Source organism: Fusarium odoratissimum, assembly GCF_000260195.1.
Source record: "Fusarium odoratissimum NRRL 54006 unplaced genomic scaffold supercont1.1, whole genome shotgun sequence".
NCBI lineage: Eukaryota > Fungi > Ascomycota > Sordariomycetes > Hypocreales > Nectriaceae > Fusarium > Fusarium odoratissimum.
Window position 1 is genome coordinate 4191178 of NW_022158687.1, and position 20718 is coordinate 4211895.

At 48.1% G+C, this 20718-nt stretch overlaps 5 protein-coding genes across 8 annotated transcripts; 3 read left to right on the forward strand and 2 right to left on the reverse strand.

Annotated features, from left to right (window-relative positions):
* Nucleotides 1–441: 441 nt before the first annotated feature.
* Nucleotides 442–3147, forward strand: FOIG_01465 (uncharacterized protein; the record flags this gene model as incomplete). The annotated part of the gene is made up of 2 exons (XM_031198362.1): nucleotides 442–447; nucleotides 2866–3147. 2 exons carry the CDS (start codon nucleotides 442–444, stop codon nucleotides 3145–3147), a joined length of 288 nt encoding a protein of 95 aa, XP_031074129.1.
* Nucleotides 3148–5558: 2411 nt separating this feature from the next.
* FOIG_01466 (uncharacterized protein) lies at nucleotides 5559–6853 on the reverse strand. The gene has a single exon (XM_031198363.1). It carries the CDS (start codon nucleotides 6507–6509, stop codon nucleotides 6126–6128), a length of 384 nt encoding a protein of 127 aa, XP_031074130.1. The 5' UTR covers nucleotides 6510–6853; the 3' UTR covers nucleotides 5559–6125.
* A 3667-nt stretch (nucleotides 6854–10520) lies between these two features.
* Nucleotides 10521–13361, forward strand: FOIG_01467 (uncharacterized protein). The gene has a single exon (XM_031198364.1). It carries the CDS (start codon nucleotides 10727–10729, stop codon nucleotides 13163–13165), a length of 2439 nt encoding a protein of 812 aa, XP_031074131.1. The 5' UTR covers nucleotides 10521–10726; the 3' UTR covers nucleotides 13166–13361.
* Nucleotides 10525–16290, reverse strand: FOIG_01468 (CDF family cation efflux system protein). Its single transcript, XM_031198365.1, has 3 exons — nucleotides 15490–16290; nucleotides 15337–15420; nucleotides 10525–15274 (listed from the first exon to the last, which is right to left on the reverse strand). Exons 1-3 carry the CDS (start codon nucleotides 15631–15633, stop codon nucleotides 13769–13771), a joined length of 1734 nt encoding a protein of 577 aa, XP_031074132.1. The 5' UTR covers nucleotides 15634–16290; the 3' UTR covers nucleotides 10525–13768.
* Nucleotides 16291–16597: 307 nt separating this feature from the next.
* FOIG_01469 (uncharacterized protein) lies at nucleotides 16598–20637 on the forward strand. 4 transcript variants are annotated; one of them, XM_031198369.1, is made up of 6 exons: nucleotides 16598–17280; nucleotides 17354–17562; nucleotides 17615–18608; nucleotides 18680–19169; nucleotides 19223–19317; nucleotides 19366–20637. In XM_031198369.1, exons 3-6 carry the CDS (start codon nucleotides 18178–18180, stop codon nucleotides 20390–20392), a joined length of 2043 nt encoding a protein of 680 aa, XP_031074136.1. In that variant the 5' UTR covers nucleotides 16598–17280; nucleotides 17354–17562; nucleotides 17615–18177; the 3' UTR covers nucleotides 20393–20637. The 4 variants fall into 4 exon arrangements, with proteins under 4 accessions (XP_031074136.1, XP_031074133.1, XP_031074134.1 ...); XM_031198366.1 differs by having other exon boundaries at nucleotides 16604–17562; XM_031198367.1 differs by having other exon boundaries at nucleotides 16604–17280; nucleotides 17354–18608.
* The last annotated feature ends 81 nt before the right edge of the window (nucleotides 20638–20718 follow it).

The following is a 20718-nucleotide window of genomic DNA, read 5'->3' on the forward strand; positions in this document are numbered from 1 at the left end:
GAAGTGCTATCACCTGTTGCAGAATGCCAATGGCAAGCTTTCGAGGCATGTCAATACGTCAGGATGTGCAAGCACTCTAGAAGCAGGGCTAAGCCAAGAGTCATCACCTCGTATGGATAGCATGGCATGCTCTGATTTTCCCCTGGCCCGGGGTAAGACTCTGAGAGAGCGCGTTAGGTTGGCTCGGTGCCGTGGCTACTGCAGAGTTAAGGGTGAAAGGGTGCGAGACACGAGAGTCTCGGATCGAGTTGCTTAATTATGGCGTCAACGACATGATATCGGCTTGGTTTCCTGGCTCCACGTCTTGTTTCTCTTGGTGATGCATCATCCCTCGCTTCGCCCTGCTGTGGTGCATAGTGTTGCGTTGCTGCCTCCGCCTCCGCTCAATCAACGAATTACGCCCAAGCCGAGACGCTGATACTCATGCTGACACCACTCATAATGCCTGTAGCTCAGCACTGGACCAAAGAACCCTTAACTTAACTTAAGATCAACCCCATCCCTTGCCCGCGCCCCCATTCCGAAGCCCCGTAACTTTTTTTTTTTTTTAAACGTGTCTTGTCTCTGATGAAATAAACGCCAAAAGACGCCTCAGAGACGCGCGGGCTTTGGTGATGATTTGCAGCTCGCAACACGTTCCACGTACATGGGTTGCTGCGAGACGCGTGAGATGAGGAGCCACCTTCACCGCAGTGAGGGGGAGTTTGGGAAAAAAGGAAGTTAAAAATCATCATATGCAGATGCTCACGCCCATGAGGTTGGTCACGATGGAGTCTGCATCGGCCACTCCATCACCTCGCAGAAACCGCCGAACGCAGATTTTTTTTCTCCTTGATGAAACTGTCGCCGCCGGCAATTGCTGACTACATATTTTCCACTTGGCGGATGTTGCGGTTCTTACTTATGCGTGCAAGGACCATGAAAACCACATTAATTGAGCCCAGGACCAACAAATAGCGGGCTAGACACTGGGTATCCATCGCCTGAGACAAGCGGTCCCCCTCGAATTAGTTATCAACAGCCTCGTTCCCGTTGGTGTGCACTCTCGACATCCACTCTCCGAGACGGCACCGTGGGAGAGATCTTTGCCATCCGAGGATTGAAGCCTGGACCTCTGTGACTGGCGCATGTCACCAAGTGGTTCGTAGTGGATTTTTCTTCGTCTTCTTGTTCCCGCAGTCCGGCCCGCGGCGATGGAATCTGAGCCCCTCATACGCTCAACAAGTGCCGTCTGCCGTCTACAGTACGTAAGATCCATTCACGGTAGGGTTGATTCGACCGACAGAGTGGTACTGTTGCTGTACCCCACGAGGTTCCATCCTCGTCCCCGACCACGCTGCAATTTGAGGTTATCCACAAAGAGATCCAGATTTGCACAAAATGGACACGAATGCACGTGCCAGGCCCCAGCTTGAAATGACGCTAAGGTGCAAATGTTCCAGAAGCCTTCCACAAAGCGGAGCTACCCGCGTAAGTGACGACACACTTGACTCCTTTTCTGAGTGAAATGAGGCTGAATCACCCGAGCAGCCATTCTTGTTTTGGCGTAGCGTCCCCCCACACGTCGGGTCGTGATGCGCTAAGATACAGTACCTTCAGGGCCCATTTTTACGCGAAAGAAGCCTGTTCTTGACCTCTAGACTCTCCTCTTTTTTTATACATGCTCATCTCGTCTCTTGTGCACGCCTCAATAGCTCCGCTGCGCCGTTTTGTGTCTCGTGACTGGCACTTATGCGGATATTGGCTTGGCTTGGCTGTCGGCAGAATCATTTCCTAGCGGCCTAGGCCCAGTAAATTCGATAAGTGTCCATCCCTCGCTTCTTCACCACAGCGACGCAAGGTTAAAGAACCAGACTAACTGGATCCATGACGCCTCTAAGGGAACCGAATCCATTCATCTGAATGGTTCCATGCAAAGAGAAAAAAATCATGGAAAAAAAGGAACCATGATACCCACTTGACTTTCAACTTTATGCAGTGTCAAGGATGGTCGGAAATACATCACCACGGGTTTCACGGCGCTTGGTAAAAAAAAAAAACCCCCAACCTTGCAATTTTTTATCAATTGCTATGGCGATGAGACGAAATCTCTGATCACCCTCATACAAAGCTCCGCCTCTTACTTGAAAAACTCTCTCTTGCTCCTCTTTCGCACAGCGTCTCCGACGTTAAGCTGCCCTCAAACTATCCTTGGTCCTCGGTGTTACTCGTAATGCTCCAGCTTGAACGCCCCGATTGACGGCGATAGAGACACCTTCAGCAGTTCGTGTCAAAGTCTCCGCAAGAATATTTGTTATTTGTCAAATACCGTCGGCAACCGCCAGTGAAAGGAATTTTCAGAGGTTCCAGAATACCGATTGTTCCGGAAGAGATCTTGTGATAACCTCACGTTGCCTACTCAACTGTGTTTGGCCACAGGTCCAGTGGACCTTGATACCAGGCCATACATTAAACCTCTTACTGAGTCACTGCCACCGACAAAGCAATACGGTCTTGGTTGAGGTCAATCATCGCCCCTTTTCACGGGAAAAGTTGTTGCCTATGGACTATCTTATTGCATTATATTCATTCATGTTTCAGATCCATTCTTGCCCATGGCGGTTGTTGATTTCACCTTGTTGGGCATATTGTTTATTTGAGTGCAAGAGGATGCGACACATGATTGTTTTTACCCTGTCTCTATATGAGATTGATGCCAGGGTTGGCATTCCATCAGTAGTGTCTCAATGGACCCTTTCGAAGTCGTCAAGTTTTGCAAGGAAGCCATGTGTCTCTGCTGCTCCTCCAGGGTAGCGCCCACAGCAATCTTAGTTTCGCGGGGATGCGATTACGCGATATCATTGGCTGGTCTGACCATCTGGGCAGCCCGCTTACAATGCGTGTAACGTGGAATCTGATACACCTGCTACACCAGAAGAGCTTGGACTGCGGTCCAGTCTCACTCGAAATTTCCCCGCACCTCTTGTTGTCGATGCCCTCATGCTTTCGCGTCTGCCGTCAAGTGGCGGCGAGTGGACGTGTCTTCAAGAGGTCACGGTACCAAACCCTGCCAGGCTGAGCCAGGAACAAACCTTTGCCCAGCAAGCTACCAAGATTACTGTTCCAAGTTATCATGCCCCTCTGTGGCTCTGTCACATCACATGCTAAGCAAGGCATACATTGATAACTGTCTCCTCGTTATGTTGCCGCGGACGATGGATTTATATCGCGCGCGGATTGAGTTTTAAAACAACAATAAACAATAAACATGGGGATAAGCTTCAGAAACACCGAGTGGGATGTGTTCTGCATCCGAAAGAGGCATATGCGAGTGACCAGGTTGGCATTTTGCTGACCATGAACCACGATCTTGGATCTCAAACCAAAGGCCAAGAACCGACCATCCAGTGAGAAGTCTCAATGAGGTTTGGTTTCTCGCTGCCTGCGTTTTCATGACGACGAGTTGCAGTCAATGGTTCGTCTCCGAGGATCGACCCCTGGTCGCTTTAGGTTGATAGCCGCCGCTTCGCTTGCAAGTCTGCCCTACGTCCTGTTGCTGATTGATGTTCCCTTAACCCAAGTTAGGTTAATGGCTCAAGATGTCAGCTGGATGTGGGAGGCTGTGAGGAAGGCCATCACCGAGCGTCCTATCAGCGTTGAGAATCGACATGTCGGTTGTTGACATGAACATGCCCCCTCTGTAGATCCATGCAGTGCATGTGAATGGCTTGATACCGTTGGTCTGTCGTGATGGCTGATCTGTAATCTGATGGGAATCTTACGAACGGGGTGCAGATTCGACAACGCGACACTTTACGAGTGCGCCATTCACCGATTGTCAACATGATGTACATGATCGACCTAGAAGACGATCTTCAGCTGTCGGATGCTACCGGAATAAGACCGACCGAAAGGAACATTCTGGTTCGGGAAACTTGGCCAAAGTCAACAAGCCGTAAATAAGATCACCAATTGATTCGCGAGCGAACAATGGTGCTGGGACAATTGACAGGGCATGGCCTTGTTCGGAATCGATGGTGAGATTGGTTTGTGACCTCTGGTTGGTCAACGAGTTCTTCATGTTTGCTTTTTGAGACACCAAATCGGGAAACTAGCCAAGCTGGAATCTCCAACAACAGCCACCAAAGGCCTAACCGAGGCCGAAGACTGATGTCGATTTGTCTTACCAAATGATTATTCAGTCACCTCGGCGTCCCGCGGAGCTTGGTCAACTTGGATATGAGACTGAATATAGGCCGCATATGTGGCAAGATTAAGAGGTAAAACCAAGTTCGTGATCGCGGAAGAAAATCCCAATCGGGGCCATTTTTTCGCGATCTGGTTTACTCGAAGCCTTTGGCCGGGGCCCCTGTTCAGAGCTGGGGCTCGTGCGGCGGTCATACGGGTTCGTCGTCTTGGTTCATCCCCGCAACTTTTGCAGGCTGGGTTCTTGTGGGGATATTGATCGCGATTTGAGAGTCAAGTCGATCAAGTTCAAGGGTTTTTAAGAATCATGAAATGTTTCGGTTTACGGAGAGGTGGATGAGGTCTTCAAAGTCTCGAACCCTATACAGAGACAACCTTGACTGTACGGTCTCAGTAAGGTGAGAATCACTCCAAACGAGAGACGAGTGAGTTGAATAGTTACAAGTTGTGCTCTCCAGCCAGTTGTCAACGAGACCTCGACTTCGAGATGAGCTAGCAAGGCTCAGGGTAGGAGACTAATACCTCAATATCAGCTCATCTACGACTTGCCCATTGGTGTTTTGCAAGGCGCTTGCGTATCAGCAAACACCAGGACGTGCGTTGTCAACGCTAGTTTTCTTGATTGTTTCCAATTCCACGATACCCCATGTTATTTTATCAACTCTATTACCGTGCGATGTAACTTGCCTATATCAAAATAGCTCAACTCATGCCGAGTGGACCGAGGTGAAGCATTCAGATCGAACACAAGCTTCAATCAATACTCAAAGCAGAGGATTCTTCAACCTGTTGCTTGCTGTTTTTGGTTATGGAGGGTTCCATACCCGGATCAATGGCGCGCTCTAGCACGCGGAATGGCTTGAGGCTTTTGTTGTGGCTTGCGCTATCATTGACAACACAATGACGCTTTTTAACAAGAGGACATCTGCTATACCGACAAGAGGGGCATCGAGTTGTTTACCAAGTTCTGCAAGGCAGAGATCTGTTCGCATTCAGCGCCGAGCTATGCATGCATCGAATATGTACGCTGCGCCACGATGTGACTGTGCATGGGTCTCAACAGGTTATTCTGAAGCTATCTACAGAGACACGACTTTTGATTTGACACTCTTGACTCGAGTAAACAAACAAACCGTGTATCGGAAAGATCGATATCCGAATTGTTGAAATCTCCGATAGGATAACCAGGATCCCGATACTCTTCCCCTCCCTTTGCGACATACATGGCGCCATGTCGACTTGCGGGCTGACCTCTAAGACGCACCGTAGCCTGGTGTTGCTGACTTTTTTACTTGTTGGTTCTTTGTTTTGACGCTTCTCTTTACCCATGATCCTAGAAGTTAATTGCTGGACCCAATCGAGAATAGGGATATGGCCACGCTATCATGAGTTTGATACCATTCTTTCGTCTGCCAGAAGGGTTCTTTGTTGATATGCCACTTCTGGGTAAATGCAGCTGAAACAGTTCTGAACAATCCTTGTACATTAAGCAGCTAAAACTTATACTACTGTACAGCACAGGACCCGCATGCATACGATTCTCGTCTCAATCGGCGATTGTTTTCTGCCAGTTCTTACTGCCAAGAGATGTAGATATCGAAATCTTGGAAATCTGCTCATCTGCGGTGTTTTTCATCGATGCCTCAACTTACTCAACTGAAACTAGGCCGAGCAAACAATAGCGTAGGTAGGTCAATTTCGGTCCTTTGAGCGTCTGTCTCCCTGAATGTGATAGTGACACAGATGCTCCAGGGCCCAGTTTGCTTACTGTGTGTGTTGGTGGACAATCATTGCTATTCCCTGACCTGACCTTCATCTCGCTACAACCCTGGCTACAGCAACCCCAACATAACCCCTAATCTGATGCATTGTCAGCATATTCTGTAGGGCTGCGTGCGTTCGCTGCTGCGAAATCGGCCAGTCATTCGAGGGTCACTCTGCTACAGATGATTTGCATTTCGCATTGCAGGCTGCCGCCCGTTATGAGCGACCTGAGCGTACACATGTCGTCGAACTCGTTCACGAGCCGCTGTACGACGTCGTACACAGAATAAGATAGTACCAGGGCTTTTGTGTCTCGTACAACGGACGGGAAACATGCCCTGAACTCGCACAAGGGCCTGGCATCGGCGGTTCCAGGTGTTACGGCGCGGCTCCCTTGTATCGAGAGAGCCTAAGCAATTCGCTCCTCGAGGCCAGGGCAAGCGAGAAGGATGGACGGGTTCGACGCTCCGGCCCGCGGGTGATTCGAAAGAGATCCCGTTATTTGATTGTGATGGGACTGTACTGTATGCCACGGGCCGTTGCTTGTAAACCTGGCCCATCACTTATCTCTGATCAGGTGGTTGTTGTTACAGTTCAGCGCATCAGTCGTTCCATTCGGTCTTTGAATCAAAATTCCAAGCTCTAGGTTAGGCTGCATCTCTGTTGAAACGCCCAGAGAGCTCTACTGATCATCCCGACACTGCATGTACAAGGTAGGAAGGCCAAAAGGAAACAGCCAACAGGTTCGCAGGGACAGACAACCGGCCTTGCAGTTCGAGACTGGTCAGCAGGGTACAGCCTGGCCAATGCCATTGTGAGAAGCGCCCATGGTTAAAAGCTTGCATATTTTCTGCTCTTTCAGCTCGACCCAAGCCGCGGCCATGAGTTTCTCTTGTCAGGGCTTATGCGCTGCTCCCGATAGCTGGGTCGTCGCTGTGATTGGTGTCTTGGAGCGCTGAGAATAGTTGTCGTGGCCCCAATCGACACCGTCAAAGTTGACACTGATAACTTGACAGATGTGATAGACGCTGTCTACATGCTTTCATGTAGTTTTGGGTGCAACCATCATCCTTCTGTTCAGGGGTCTAAGCAAATTTTTGGACTTGGGGATGCGTGCTTTCAGATACTTGGATGTGTCCCTAGAAGCCTGACCCAAAAGCGGTAGTAGAAGTATTCAGACGTAGCTGAGAATATTGGAACATGAAACTGGAGGTGACTGAGTTGTACGTAGACTGAACTATCACATCATAGGACTACCCTGGCGCCACGAAGAAGTGAGTTGGTGAGTGTCTTTGCACTAAGCTTGCCAGACAAGAGGAACGACACAAGCCCAGGTACAGGTAACGTAGAGTTGGACTAATACGGATACAGACAATATCGAGTAGTGAAGCATATTACAGCGAGCGAGGGGCTGCGTATGTAATTGGTAGTCCATCATGGTGCATTTGAGGTTGGAGTTGAAGGATCGTACAGATGAGACGCAGAACACCTGAACGATGCGCTACAATTACTACAAAATAGTACTTGTGCTTCATAGCCCCTAATTTGAACTCGTTCTAAGTTTAATGAAGACAAAGAAGTGCAGTGCAAGTGTTACTGTGTACGCTGGTGAAGTATCTCTATCCCTGAGTCGAGCTTCGACAGCAATGGCAACTTCAGGTTAAGCCACCCTTACATGACCTACTTCGTAGACATCTCTTCATTAGGGTTGAGCACTCTTGAGTTATTATAGATATGAAAGGCAATTTTGACGGGACTAGAAACATAATAGGGCATCTCTTCCTTTGAAAGTTATCGAATAGGCGACCTCATTCTAGCCAAGCTTTGCGGGAAGAGGTTGAATGATAACAGGGGAAGTCGCAAACATTGGCAAGATCTAGTTCAAGATATGAAACAGGCCAAGGGAAATTTAGTCTTGTAAATGTCGGACTCTTTCATGCTAAACATAGTTCCAACGGCGGCATCCTACGATAACAATCTTCTCGTCCCAGCAAACGTGCAAAACTTCTCTTATGGAGTCTTTACGGTTCTCAAGATACTTATAGTCGTGGAAACTCTCTCGAATGAGGTAGCAGTCTTCATGTGAGAGCGCGGGTATATCTTGACAACATAAAAATGTACGCTATTGTGTTCATACTCGTCATCCCCTACTGACCTCACACTGCTATCGGGGCACAAGTTGATGACATGATTGAGGTGATCGATGATGCTAACTTGATACAAATCTAAGTAACAGGTCATTATCAACACTATTCAATTAGGCTTCCTAGGAAGAATGTTTTAGTAACGAGCGAGTATCAGGAAAGTTTGATCCTTGCAGATTCCTAAAGAACAAGGCTCGGCAATTCAGTAATAATGGACATGATTTGATGGGTCCTTCTTTATGAGAATCGCCTAAAGAGCATATAGTTACAGTGCTAAATATTCTCTAAAGTGTAGTGATGCTTTGTTGGAGGCTGAGGGTAGAGTTATGATTGTCGGTTGAAGACTTCCCGACAAGGAGGCTTTAGAGAGGCCAGTGACGAGACGATAGCCATATAGCCCTAGTATAACTATTCAAAACAATGATGAAGGCAAATAGAATTCGTCATAATTGGATCTCGACAACTTTTACAGCACCGGTAGCCAGTCATGAGGGAGGAAGTCTGTTCGCATAACAGACATACTGGAGACGCGCGAATGTGCAAGACACATGAATCACTGACTGAGCCGCTTTGGCTGTACGGAAGATTTGGAGTGTTCCTCTGAAGTTCGAACCAAACTGGCAAGGGCAGTGGAACGAATGGACTTATATCGACTCAACTCATACTTGACTGTGATCGCCACGACCCCTTTTCGTTTTGACTGATAGCGGCGCAATAGAAGATGAATATGAGTGCTAGTGAACTCGAATCTGAGAACTATCAGGTCTTGAGGACAATAGATTTGCAAGATATCTCAATTAATTCCTGAGTCTTCTGTTCAGGGTGAAGACTAATCTGCGACTCTTAATGCACTGCAGCCTCATCATAACCCAATGGGTGATCATGAGATTTGACTACTTAAACTATAGTATATGAGAGCGCTTAGACAGCAGTTCAATACGAATTAGGTGTCTTGGGGGTCACTTCGTCTTCATTTGCTCTTGAAAGGATACATGCTGTACTTTACGGTATTCCAAATGCTTAGAAATTTCTTAAAAGGCATAATCTTAGTTAAAAAGTACTCGAGAAATGCCTGATTGAAGCAAGGTCAAATAGAAGCGTTTAAACATTCACGGCCTGAGCAAGACTGTAAAAAAGGGGCTGTGGTAGTACGAATACGTTTTACCAAGATAGCAGCCATCTAATTCCATAAGTGTGCCATTGGTCCTGATATTTATCTTCCAAATATAACTCTGGCTCCTTACTGAAACAATCTTGCTATAGAGAGCAGTTATCCTTACGATGCTGGATCATTTGACATGTTGCCGACTTTTTGCTACTCATTTTAAGTCAAAGGTCTTACGCAAGTTTTTAGTACTAGCGATACCAATAGATCATCCATTGAGGATCCCAGAGAAGGCAAAAAACTTATGATCTTTATCTCAAATAATGAAGAGACTTTGGGGAGTTTAGCATAACTTAGTAGGCCTTTAGACCACGCGGATAGGTAGTTATTTTTGGCACCTTGAGTTCAAGGTCAGAAGTTTTCCTCCTCCCTGAGGTATCTTTAATAGACCTCTACGATATCATACAGTTGATCGAGGGAGTTGATTATACTAATACTTGGGCGGCTCCCATTACAGGAAGTTTTGTTTCAACAATAATACAGCCCGCTAAGGGCATGGATAGTTATCCTTGACTCTGGGGAATCCTTGCTTAGCTCATTGAAACGCATGACATCGCGAACCGTGCTATAGAACACTGATGCTACGTTCCACAGGCAGTTCGAATATTCAGAGGGTTCGGTCATGCCATGAAGAGACACTGCATTTCCGAGGACACTGATAATAGATAGTAATCGGAAGTTACTTGTCATTTCAAGTGGGTACAATAGTTGTACGATGACCTGGCAACGCTGTTGTCTGAAGGTCTATGGATGAACATGTGGAGTATGGATGATCTTGAGTAACTGTTTATGGCTGGTATATAGAATGAAACTAGAGCCAGCTGACTCAATGTTTCATTTCTACGTGAACACGAACTGACTCCAACTCGGACATTTATCAGAGACATGATTTAATAAAAATTCCCAGTAAAATAAGAGCAGTCTCAGAAACAATAGAATTGAATGCCCCGCTACTATCCACGCTTAAACCTGCCACATGTTCATCGTGTCTCAATGAGTCCCCGGAAAGACTGGGGCATCGTGAATCTGAAGACCCAAGAATGGGGCTGGCAACAGCTGGCAGAAATGTAACGATATAAGTGTTGTTTCTCTCAGTAGTTGCCATTTCGATGGCCTTATTTTATTCCATAAGCTCGAGAACCGGACTTTGAGAGATGATGAATGTATTCTATTGCACTGTACACTTCAAGGACGACCCCTGCAGTTTGCGTCAGTAAATGCCAACATTAGTGGCCTAACCTGGGCTCTCTCCAACTCCCAACAATGGATCAACCCACATCGGGATCGTGCGAGGGGCCTTTGTCTGAGCCATCCGCTTTCTTGTGTATCGTGATTGGAGAATCACTCACTGCCATCAGTCCGAGGCGGTGACTTCTCTACTGTTTTGATCTATAGTCTACTCGCGCTATTCTGCCCTCACTCAATGGAGAGTTAGTCGTCTGCCTCTCAACACCCTCAATCAGACATCATGACCCACGACAGAGACACCCGTCGCGAAAGTCTTCGAGTGCCCCGCGCTCGTCCTCGTCGTGGCGTCTCCAGAAACTCTTCAGTACGCTCTTCAGCCAACTTAGACGAGCACCGCCTGTCTTCAGGCGCCCCAGCTACTGCGCAAGCTCTTCGAGCTGCTCCATCTCGCTTTTCCCTCAACGAACAGTTCGCTGCTACAAAGCAGGAGTTCGAATTCTGGGACGATGATGCTAGTTCGATCTACGAACGTGGAACGAGTGTTTCCGAGACGGGAGATCCAGACCTCGATGAGAAGGCTCCTTTGAGCTCAACTGAAGGTGGCTACGGACCTGTACCTCATACACAAGATCTAGCACCTGGAGCAGAGGATCTGGACACCAATTTTTATGATCTTCTTTGTCTCCCACGAGACACTTCGGAGTTGTCGCAACAGCAGATCCGGAGCGCATACTACCGTCTGTTTATCCTCTTTTACCCGGACAGCTATCCTGAGCATTTGCGCCCCATAGCTCACCAGCAATTCCTCCGTGTTCAGGATGCTTTCGAAACACTCATTGATCCTGCGCGACGAGCTCAGTATGACCTCGACCAGTTCTTGGAAGCCGAAGAGACAGGCGCATCACAATCAGAATACGAGGTTGCCTTTAAAGAGGCTGTTTGGGACCGGTTACAGAACGGCATACAGACAAGCTCTGATCTGGGAATTCGACTTGATGCCTCTGGGTCGGGAAATGGCGCCTCAGGACTGCAAATCCTTGACTTTTCCCTCAGTCATTCTGTCACAGTCGACCTACCAGCGCTTCAGAAGCTCCTTCAACCGCAAGTAACACGACTAGCAAGTCTTGCTTCAAAGGAAGAGAAGGAGACAATCGAGAGTCCACCACAGCCTCGAATTCAAGTCGCAACACCCACTGTGACTGTAACTGGATCTACTTACGGCATCACACGGGATCTGTCCTTGGTACCAACATCACTATTGTACGATCGATATCAACCTCTGTTGCCTCTGCCAATCACCAGACAGAGACTCATGCAACTCGTTGAGAACAAGTTCGCTCCATTGGCCACTCTGCGATATCGACAAGAGTTTCTGAACCACTCGCCTTCACCGTCCCCTGATAAGCTTAGGTGGATCAAGACAGCTGTTGAGCTCGAGTCAGATGTTCTGCCAGAGTTCTCCGTCACCAGCCGTCTTTATCATCACTTTCTCCTCCCCAAATTCTCAGAACCAACCATAGCCGAGGCTAGCATACAATCGTCGCGTGATTCCTCGTCGATTCAACCGCGTGTTGCTCTAGGTCTCTACCAGAATCTGCGACATGGAACAGGATTCCTGCGAGCAGACAGTGGCGACTGGAGCTTTGGATCCAATCAATACTCTCATTTTTTCTCTGAACACTCAAGAATCAGTCCAGACTTCTTTAACGCCGAAGCCCCTGGAGCGACCCCGAACTTTGAACTAGGCTTCCGAACAGGACCATCAGACCGATTACCTGTACCAGGCTCGTCAGACTCTCCTGGCGATGAGGGTGGTATTAGGGGTCTCGACTACGAGATTAATTCTTGCAAGCATGGAAGCTGGGCTGTCTCTGCATCCGCTACACCAACTTCATTGGCCGGCGCTGTCCGATACAGCAAGGACCTGACTCTACCTTTCCAAACTCCTCCGACATCCCTGGATCCTGGTCTACCCTCAGCAGCCCGTGTAGAGGCCGAGCTCTGTTCCAACACATTCCAGGACCAGTATTTTGCCCTCCGCAATCTGTGGTCTGTTGGTCGTTTCGCGCGTGTTGGTCTTGAAGTCGGCATAAGTCTGCACAACCTTCACCTCTCCGTCTACTGGTCCCGCCTTGGTCAGCGTCTCAGTGTCCCTCTGCTCATAGCACCACGATCGCTTCTTGGATCTAGTGTTCTTTTCTGGGCTGGCGCCCTCCCCTTCGCTGGACTTGCAGCAGTGCAGCTTGGTCTTAACTATCGTCGCCGTCAACGAGTTTCACGATCTCACCGCCGCGTTCGCTCAGATGTCTCCTCAACTGGGACACCAGTCGCCATTGCTCGGCATAGATATGAGGCAGACAACATCACAACACTCCTCGCACATCCAGTAGAGGGTCGCCAGAAGCGTCAGATGGCACTTGGTGGTCTCGTTATCCTCAATGCTAAATACGGCATCCCTGATGAATACGGCATCCTCGCAACAAGCGATCAAGTTGCTGATGTCACAATCGCCGTTGCCGCCCTTATCAACGAATCGTCGTATTCCAGCGGCCCAGCCCTAGTGATTCCCCGTGGCGTGCGCAAGAGTCGCCTACCAGGATTCTGGGACCCAGCTCCGGGCTTGGACAAGATTCTTCGCGTGGAGTATCTGTTCAAGGGAGACGCAGGCGTCGTCGAAGTCGGTAGCCGTGATGAACTCATCCTTCCGCCGCAAGCGTAGGTGTTGATTGACGCCCCTTATGAATGAGAAGATTGGAGTCATGCATTAAGTATAATCAAATGTAAAGAGAGATCGGGACGAGATGCACATCAAAGGAAAATGGCGTTGAATGGCGGTTTTGTATCACATCGAGGATATTTTCAAAATAAATAAATAAACAGACGTGCATTGCTAGTGATTACTATTTGTGCCTCTGGGGACGATATCATATTACGCAGGAAAAGCTCGACTAGACGTCCTTACTCAAGAAATAGCACAACAGCGCAAGCTACAAATGTTCAATGACTGCGAGAGTAGATGCTGTAAGACAAAGAAAATTTCAATACGCGTGATACCTACCGCTATCTATCGTACAAGACAAAAAAAGGTACCATCTACCTCTCGAATACCACATATTCTCGTGCCAAATGTTGCCCAACAATACGACTACCCCATATGAGAGGCTATCTTTCCGCACGATAGAACGCCGAACGCTTTTTAGTTTAAAGACCAAGGAGAAATTATCCGCTGTATGTAGTAAAGAGAGAAATAGGTGCGGGTGCCAAGGGCCAAAACACCATAAAAGCAAAGCCCGGAACAAAACCCGAGGTGCTAGGTAGTGGATTAGTGCTGGTGGTTGTTGCTGTGATCGTGACCGTGGTCATGATCGTGCGCATGAGGGCTAGTGGCGCTGTGTGACGATTCACTACATCGTCTTGTTGACGAAGCCTTGGATGACGAGTCGGCAGGGCAGCAACCCTGAGCCTGGCAGTCATCGATACACTCAAGGAGGCAACTATCACCCTTGTTGAGATCAGCAGGACCGTCTAGGGACAGAGCAGCAGCTTCCGCATCGTGTGAGTGCTTCTGATCGAAGCAGAACTCGGGCTGTATCGTAGCGCTGTGAATGCCGAACCCGTGGAGACACTTCCGAGCTCGGCGGGCCAGCTCCATGTACTTCTCGCCACTGTGAGAATCAATGGGGAAAGACACTTGGAGGTGCATGCTAGCGACAAGTTTGGTGTCTGAGAGTTGCCAGACGTGAATATGGTGGCAAGTAATAACGCCGGGAAGAGCTTCGATGTCTTGTCTAATCTCAGGGACGCTGATGTGCTCAGGAGTGGCTTGTAGAAGAACACGGGCAGTGCCTCGGGTGAGAGGAATGCAGGTCTTGAGGATAATAGCAGTGATGAACAGGGAGACGGCGGGATCAGCGTAGACTTTGCCAGGCCAGTCCGTCAGCCAGATAATGAGAGCCGTGACCATGACACCTATGTTGCCAAGCATGTCTCCAATGACGTGGAGAATCATAGCATTCATACCCATATCAGCATGGTTATGGCCGTGGCTGTCCTTCTTGCCAGCTTTCTTGGGAAGAGTGTGGTGGTGGCCGTGGTGAACGCTCGAGTCTCGTCTAGGTCGTCGAGAGTGGGAATGAGAGTGAGAGCCTTTTCTATTATGACCAAGCGAAGAACCCTTCTTAGCAACGTCTTTGAGAAGAGGTGACTCCTCATGCGCCTCGTCCTCTTCCATTATCAAAGAGTTCTCGGCGTCGGTCTCGCTCTCGCTAGTGCTTTCGTTGGTCTCGCCACGCGTAGCTTCGATGATGCTTTGTCGGAAACTTGCTGGGTGAATGCTCAAGTCATCGAGACTAGCGAAACGAGCATGTCCACTCCTACCGGATCGATGATAGTCGCGGCCTCGTGTGGATGCATCTCGGCTGTGTCGCTGTTCGCTGGATTTGCCGTTGGACTTCTTAGAAGCTGTTGCACGGCGAAACACAGCCTCGGGTAGAACCTCAGCAGCACGGCCACTTTCGTCTGCAAGAGTGCCCTGGGTTTGGTAACCGGCGTTGCCCTCCTCCTCGTCGTGGGCGTGGGCGTGAGAATGTCCGTGATCATGATCGTGGTCGTGCTCGCCGGGTCCATGAGAGTGGCCATGGCCGCCGAGGACAAAGAAACCGACAAAGTTGGAGAACAGGCCGGCGGAACCAACAATGAGCATGAGCTTGGGGTTATTGATCTCGGGGGGTTCGATGAATCGGGTCAATGCTTCGAGGACGATGGAAACACAGAGGGCGATAAGGAAAACGGCGTTGAAAAAGGCACCAAGAATCTCTGCGCGAACCCACTAGAAGACAGTTAGACATGCGCATCAGCATTAAAGGGGGCGCGATGGTTTGGAAGACGTACGCCAAAGGTGAATTCGTCAGTGGAAGTCTTTTGTGCGGCTGAGACAGCCCAGAGGCCGATAACCAACGAGATGATATCATTGAGCTGCGCAGAGTTAGCTGATGTTCTATCCATCGATTCGCATGCAGCGCGAAACAGATGCGATTGACTGACCATGTGAAAAGCATCGGCCATGAGGGCCAGCGAGTGGGCAAGGAAGCCAGAGACAATCTCGACGAGGAAAAACAATGTGTCAATGGCTATCATCACCTTGATCCTGGTACTCTTGGACCAAGCCATCTTTTGAAGAACACCCATGGCGAAGAAATGACACGAGCACCAAAGAGGGTGCTCACTCTTGTCGTGGGAAAAGGATAATGAAAGTCAAGTTTTGTTGGTGTTGAAGATGGAGAAAAAGAGCCCGGGAGCTGGAGGGAGAACCTAGTGAAATGGCCGCGGGCTGCAGGAGATTTCAGCGACTTTTAGGTTAGTTAGTTACGATGACGGAATGCGACAGTGGAGGCTGCTGATCCCTAGACCAGGGATGAGATAGGAGCTGCAGACTGAGACAAGCAAGGGCTGGTTACACAGATGTGAGAGATGTTTCTCAGGTATGTAAATCCCCGTGTCATACAGTACAACAGATTGTCACAGGAAAGGAAACATTGGGCTCGAAGCAACGAGACGAAGAAAGCTCAGGTCAAAGAGCTGATTAATTTTATTGCATAGTTTGTCATTTATTAGTGGCAATTCAATGGTTAAAACGGCACGGCATTCGACGATCGAGACTACCACGGTGACAGAGCTTTTTCGGTTGCGGGCGATACATTACCAGCCTAGATCAGATTGGTTCTCTTTTCTTTTAGTTAGCAGCGTAACTAGCGTAGACAGTTTCTACTAAGAAACATTAGAGAGGTGAGACAGGGCTGGCGCTATATATCGTTAGTTAACGGCATGTCTTAGCTCACTGTCGACGCCGGCGCCCGCTATTTAAAGGCAGCCAGCCCGTGAATCAGCACTCTCCAGGGTCCCTAGCACCCAGTTCAGCGAGTTATGATAAACGTTACCACGTATAAGCTTAGTCCGACTACCTACGAGTCAAAGTTTGGTTACGACGGACTTCCAGTCAAAGATACTCGGTTCGGGATATACTCCAATAAAGTTCAGTAGGAAGAGTCCGGTCAGCCGGTTCGGCAACAGACCCGTTCGCCACTGGGGCTGACTCCGACTTCGGTAAATGGGTAGTTCCATCCAATCCACTTCACTTAGACAAATGCATCCATTGATATGGAGAAACACTTGCAAACTAGAAACATGGGAAGTTTCTGTGAACCTTTTCTTAGCAGTCGACTATTTTGAGACCTCCGACAGATGTTTGATGTTGCCGCAATTAGATTGTACAATCCGACGCTATAGTACCAACCTAAGGTGCTACTCTCCACTCATAACAAAGTATCTTATGTATTCAACAAGCCACCCTGTTTTCCCACCTCTCGCAAGGAAAACAGCATCAGCTCAAGTTCCCCATCTGAGCTTTCTCGTTAGATGAGCATCCATTGAATCGTGGGGGCTGCGGGTTTCGACCGTCTTTACCGCAGCTCAATTATTTAAACCCCAGTTGATATTGCAAAAATCCCCGGAACGGTTACAGCTCTTCCGAGAGACAATTGTCGAACCACATATCATATTGTGGCTACACGGTAACTGGTTCGCTCGGCTGTTTTGCGCATCTTTACCGTTCTGTGTGGCTCCTTGCATTAGATACCGCTGTCTCTGACCCAGCCATGCAGCCAGCCTCAGTCTTTCAGCTTTGTCCGGCACATGCCAACTATTGAAAGGGGCACGCCTAGCATGGCTGCGCCCAAAGCCACAGCGCAGTGAATACGAGCCGTGCTGCAAGGCGTACAGTCCGGACTGATAGTATGTTTTTCTATCAGGATCTCATGATAAGAAATTCTTATTTCGGTTGGTAAATCAGTTTTACGCGAGATAAGCTGTTTTCATTTGGCTGGTTCATTTTGTTTGTGATCACCCATAGGACTGGCGCTTCAATCCTGTGCTTTGTCCAACATGACACCAAAATTGATGACGATATACCAAATTAGTCACAACGCAAGATTGGAACTTATGAGGGCCACATACTCATGTATCTAGATATATACAGTCAAATAGCCTAGAGAATCGCATGCTCTGTATTTCATCTGCTACAAGCAATTTTGCATTGTAAGATAGGAACTGTAGGGTATGGTAGTTGCAGCCTGTTCATGATTTCACACTCGGTGGAGCTGACGACGTTTAGCGCCTCCAACGGCCCGCACCCGCACCCGTACCCGTCTTTAACAAGCGCCGGGCGCCTCATGATGCATACAGAATTGAATGCATTGTTATTCTCCTGGTTCCATTGTGAATACAACTGACTGACTGTCCGTCTCTGGGCACATAGAAGCAAAATACTGGTGGTACTGGGTATAGTTAGTATTTTGGGAGGCCTAACATGGTACGTCGCCTGATCATGATGTGAAACATTACCAAGGCACCCATCCATAATTCAACAAGTGCTGCGGTTTGCCGCCCATCTTTCTATGGTCACTGCTATACGCGCCTTTCAACCCCGGATAGCGACATGGATAGACCCAAGCAGATAGACTGGTTGGTCACCCATGTCCCACAGAGCCAACAATCTTGTTGGTTGCGATTCGTGATAGAGGCACTGCTCTTGTCTGTTGGGTTCTTAACAACTCATCCCCACCTTAGAAGCTGGTTGTTTTTCCATATTCTCAATATAACTGTATATTACTATTTATCCTTTATTTTGGTTGTAGGCTTATGCCATAAGCATTCATCTTCTGATTCACAACGGAGATGGAGGCCGCCGCAAGCATTATTGCATTTGTCCAAATCTCGACAGAAATTGGGAAATGTATCATCAAGACGAAGAAGTTGTGGGACCAAGCCCAAGATCTACCTCTGGAAACACAGCTTCTTTTAACACGTCTACAAGGCTATAAATCTATATTTGAAGCTCTAGATCAGCAATATCCGAACCAGCAATCTTTCAACATGCTGCCTACATTTTCGCTGGTGCAAGATAACTTGCGAGCTTCAATGGAGGCGTTAGAGTTGCTTAGACAAAACGCAGATTATGTATCCTCGAAACTCGAAGTCAAGACTGGGCTGAAGCGGAAGCTTGCCGCTGTGAAGATAGCCATTGGAAAGGAAAGCTCAGATCGACTCATCACCAGACTGAATGAGTCAGTAACATTACTGAGCTTGGCGCTACAGACTTGGAGTATGTAAGTATTGACATGACGGGCCTGGGTCACATTTCCACTTGCTCAGTAGGAACTAATGTATATTCGCTAAGGACCATCACGATAATGACGCCCGATCTAATTGCGAATCAACTCACTAAAGCTCTCAAGAACCATTGTGAAAGTTCTCAATCTGAAAAGAAACCCCTAATCGAAGCCCAAACGGAAAGTAAATCTCTTTACGATGTCACAGCGATTGACGAAGGTCAACTACCACGTAAGCCGAAAGACGATGTAAAGCTCAACAAGAAATATACCGCTTCGAGATTTGGCCGTTTCGTCATGGCATATGCCACGACCACTGGTGCGTGGCAGGCGTACCTTCAACTGCCAAGTTGGCTTTCATCGTCCGTATATGAACTACAATCGACTCCAACTGGCTACGGCTGGACATACAACTATCGGGTGTACAACCTCGTTTCATCCAAATCTGATATTATCCGGAAGATAAAACAAGGAGATAGGGATGGCATTCTTGAACTATTCGGAGCCCGGAAAGCATCTCCATTCGACAAAGATGAATATGGACAATCTCTTCTCTATGTATGACACCAACCTTTGACAGCGCTGGGATTGATTACTCATTTGGCTCATAGCACGCTGCGAAGAGCAAAAGCTTAGAAATTTGTCAGTTGCTGCTTAGCTTGGGGCTTCGAGAAGCCTTGGTTGAGAAACCTGGCCCATATGGAGAGTGAGTCTCAACGTAATTGTCGAAAGATGAGTCCTGACAAGCCCTCAGGAGTCCATTGGCACCGCCAGTGCTCGTTCCCAGTCGAAGCCACCCGGAGAAAACATGGCTTAAGATTGCAGGATTATTCCAGTCATACATGGATGAGCCAGAGACCAGTATGGTTCTGCGTATGTTCGAGTATCACAAAACTTGCGATTATGGTGACGAGTACGTTAGAATCTTTCGACAAAGATTCTTGCCTAACTACTACCATGGCCCACTAATCCATCGCTTGGAAGCCTTTCGGCTCGGTTCTTTTCATTGCCAAGATTTTACAACACTCAAAGTGCTTCTGGCCGAAGACCGGAAGTTTACCAGCTTCGACGTTAGTGAGTCAAGCCGCACTGGCTTTTCACTCGTGCACTCCATAGTTGTGGCATTCAGCATTCGGTTCGCGGATGAAGTCCTTCCGTTTAAGAGAGACTGGATTATGTGGTATCTATCGCCCTTCGGAGATCATTGGAGTCACATGGTACAAGGGGTAGCCTCAGTTGCTACCGCGAATGATTTGCACACAGTTGAGAAAATCCAACCTTGGGACGTATACCAAGTTCCATGTTGGAGAGGTACACCCTTGATTTCAGTGATCGGCGGAGCCCTTTGCTATCTGTCACCGGATATCAGTTTCGTTCACTGGGACAATGTCTTCCAGGAATGCATCCAGAAGTGGGCTTCACTCTTACAACTAAGCGGAGTTGACCTGATGCTCTATGGAGAACAAGAAGCTGCAAACCTCAACAAATATTTCCGCTCATCTTTCGATATGAGTGCAATAGAGGCGTCGAGAAACGAGATTCGAAATGTTATGCCCCGAGGGAGTGCCAGAATGACATTTCGACGAGCAGAGCGTGCTGATCGAGAGAGGTGGAATGAAAACCACTGGGTACCTATTCGACTTTTGAAACTCAAGTTTGGCCAAACGCCTGGGGAATGGAAAATAAGTTGGGCGCCGGAATTTGAATGCATGGCAAATGAGTTTTGGCAGATGGTAGACAAGGGCGAAACCACAATGCCTGGGTCATGGGTTGATGGATAACAAATGCAGTTGGCAGGCCATGATCAACAGCGAAAGCAAACAGCATCATTTGTGTGACATATCTCTCACCTCCATCGAGAATTGCTATTGCTATTTGAATAGTCGTTATCCATAGTCTGGTTCAAGGACAAGTATCTAACGTTATATTTGTTAAACAGATAATACGGAGTAGATCCGGTAACGGTATCTTCATCGGCAGCAAGCCGTGGCCCGTGCCGCTAATAAACAGTCTACTGACAATTCCGCATCTTGCCATCCAACCATTTGTGACATTTTAAGTGTATCTGGTTATCATGTCACATCAAACTCAGCCTATCTACATCTCC

Bases quoted from the DNA above. Each gene is read 5' to 3' on its own strand.
- FOIG_01469 (XM_031198369.1), top strand. From the start codon at position 18,178: ATGGAGGCCGCCGCAAGCATTATTGCATTTGTCCAAATCTCGACAGAA. The intron at 18,609-18,679 runs GTAAGTATTGAC...ATATTCGCTAAG, and splicing joins GCGCTACAGACTTGGAGTAT to GACCATCACGATAATGACGC. The intron at 19,170-19,222 runs GTATGACACCAA...TTTGGCTCATAG, and splicing joins ATGGACAATCTCTTCTCTAT to CACGCTGCGAAGAGCAAAAG.
- FOIG_01467 (XM_031198364.1), top strand. From the start codon at position 10,727: ATGACCCACGACAGAGACACCCGTCGCGAAAGTCTTCGAGTGCCCCGC.
- FOIG_01466 (XM_031198363.1), bottom strand. From the start codon at position 6,509: ATGGGCCAGGTTTACAAGCAACGGCCCGTGGCATACAGTACAGTCCCA.
- FOIG_01468 (XM_031198365.1), bottom strand. From the start codon at position 15,633: ATGGGTGTTCTTCAAAAGATGGCTTGGTCCAAGAGTACCAGGATCAAG. The intron at 15,421-15,489 runs GTCAGTCAATCG...AACTCTGCGCAG, and splicing joins TGGCCGATGCTTTTCACATG to CTCAATGATATCATCTCGTT. The intron at 15,275-15,336 runs GTACGTCTTCCA...ACTGTCTTCTAG, and splicing joins CTGACGAATTCACCTTTGGC to TGGGTTCGCGCAGAGATTCT.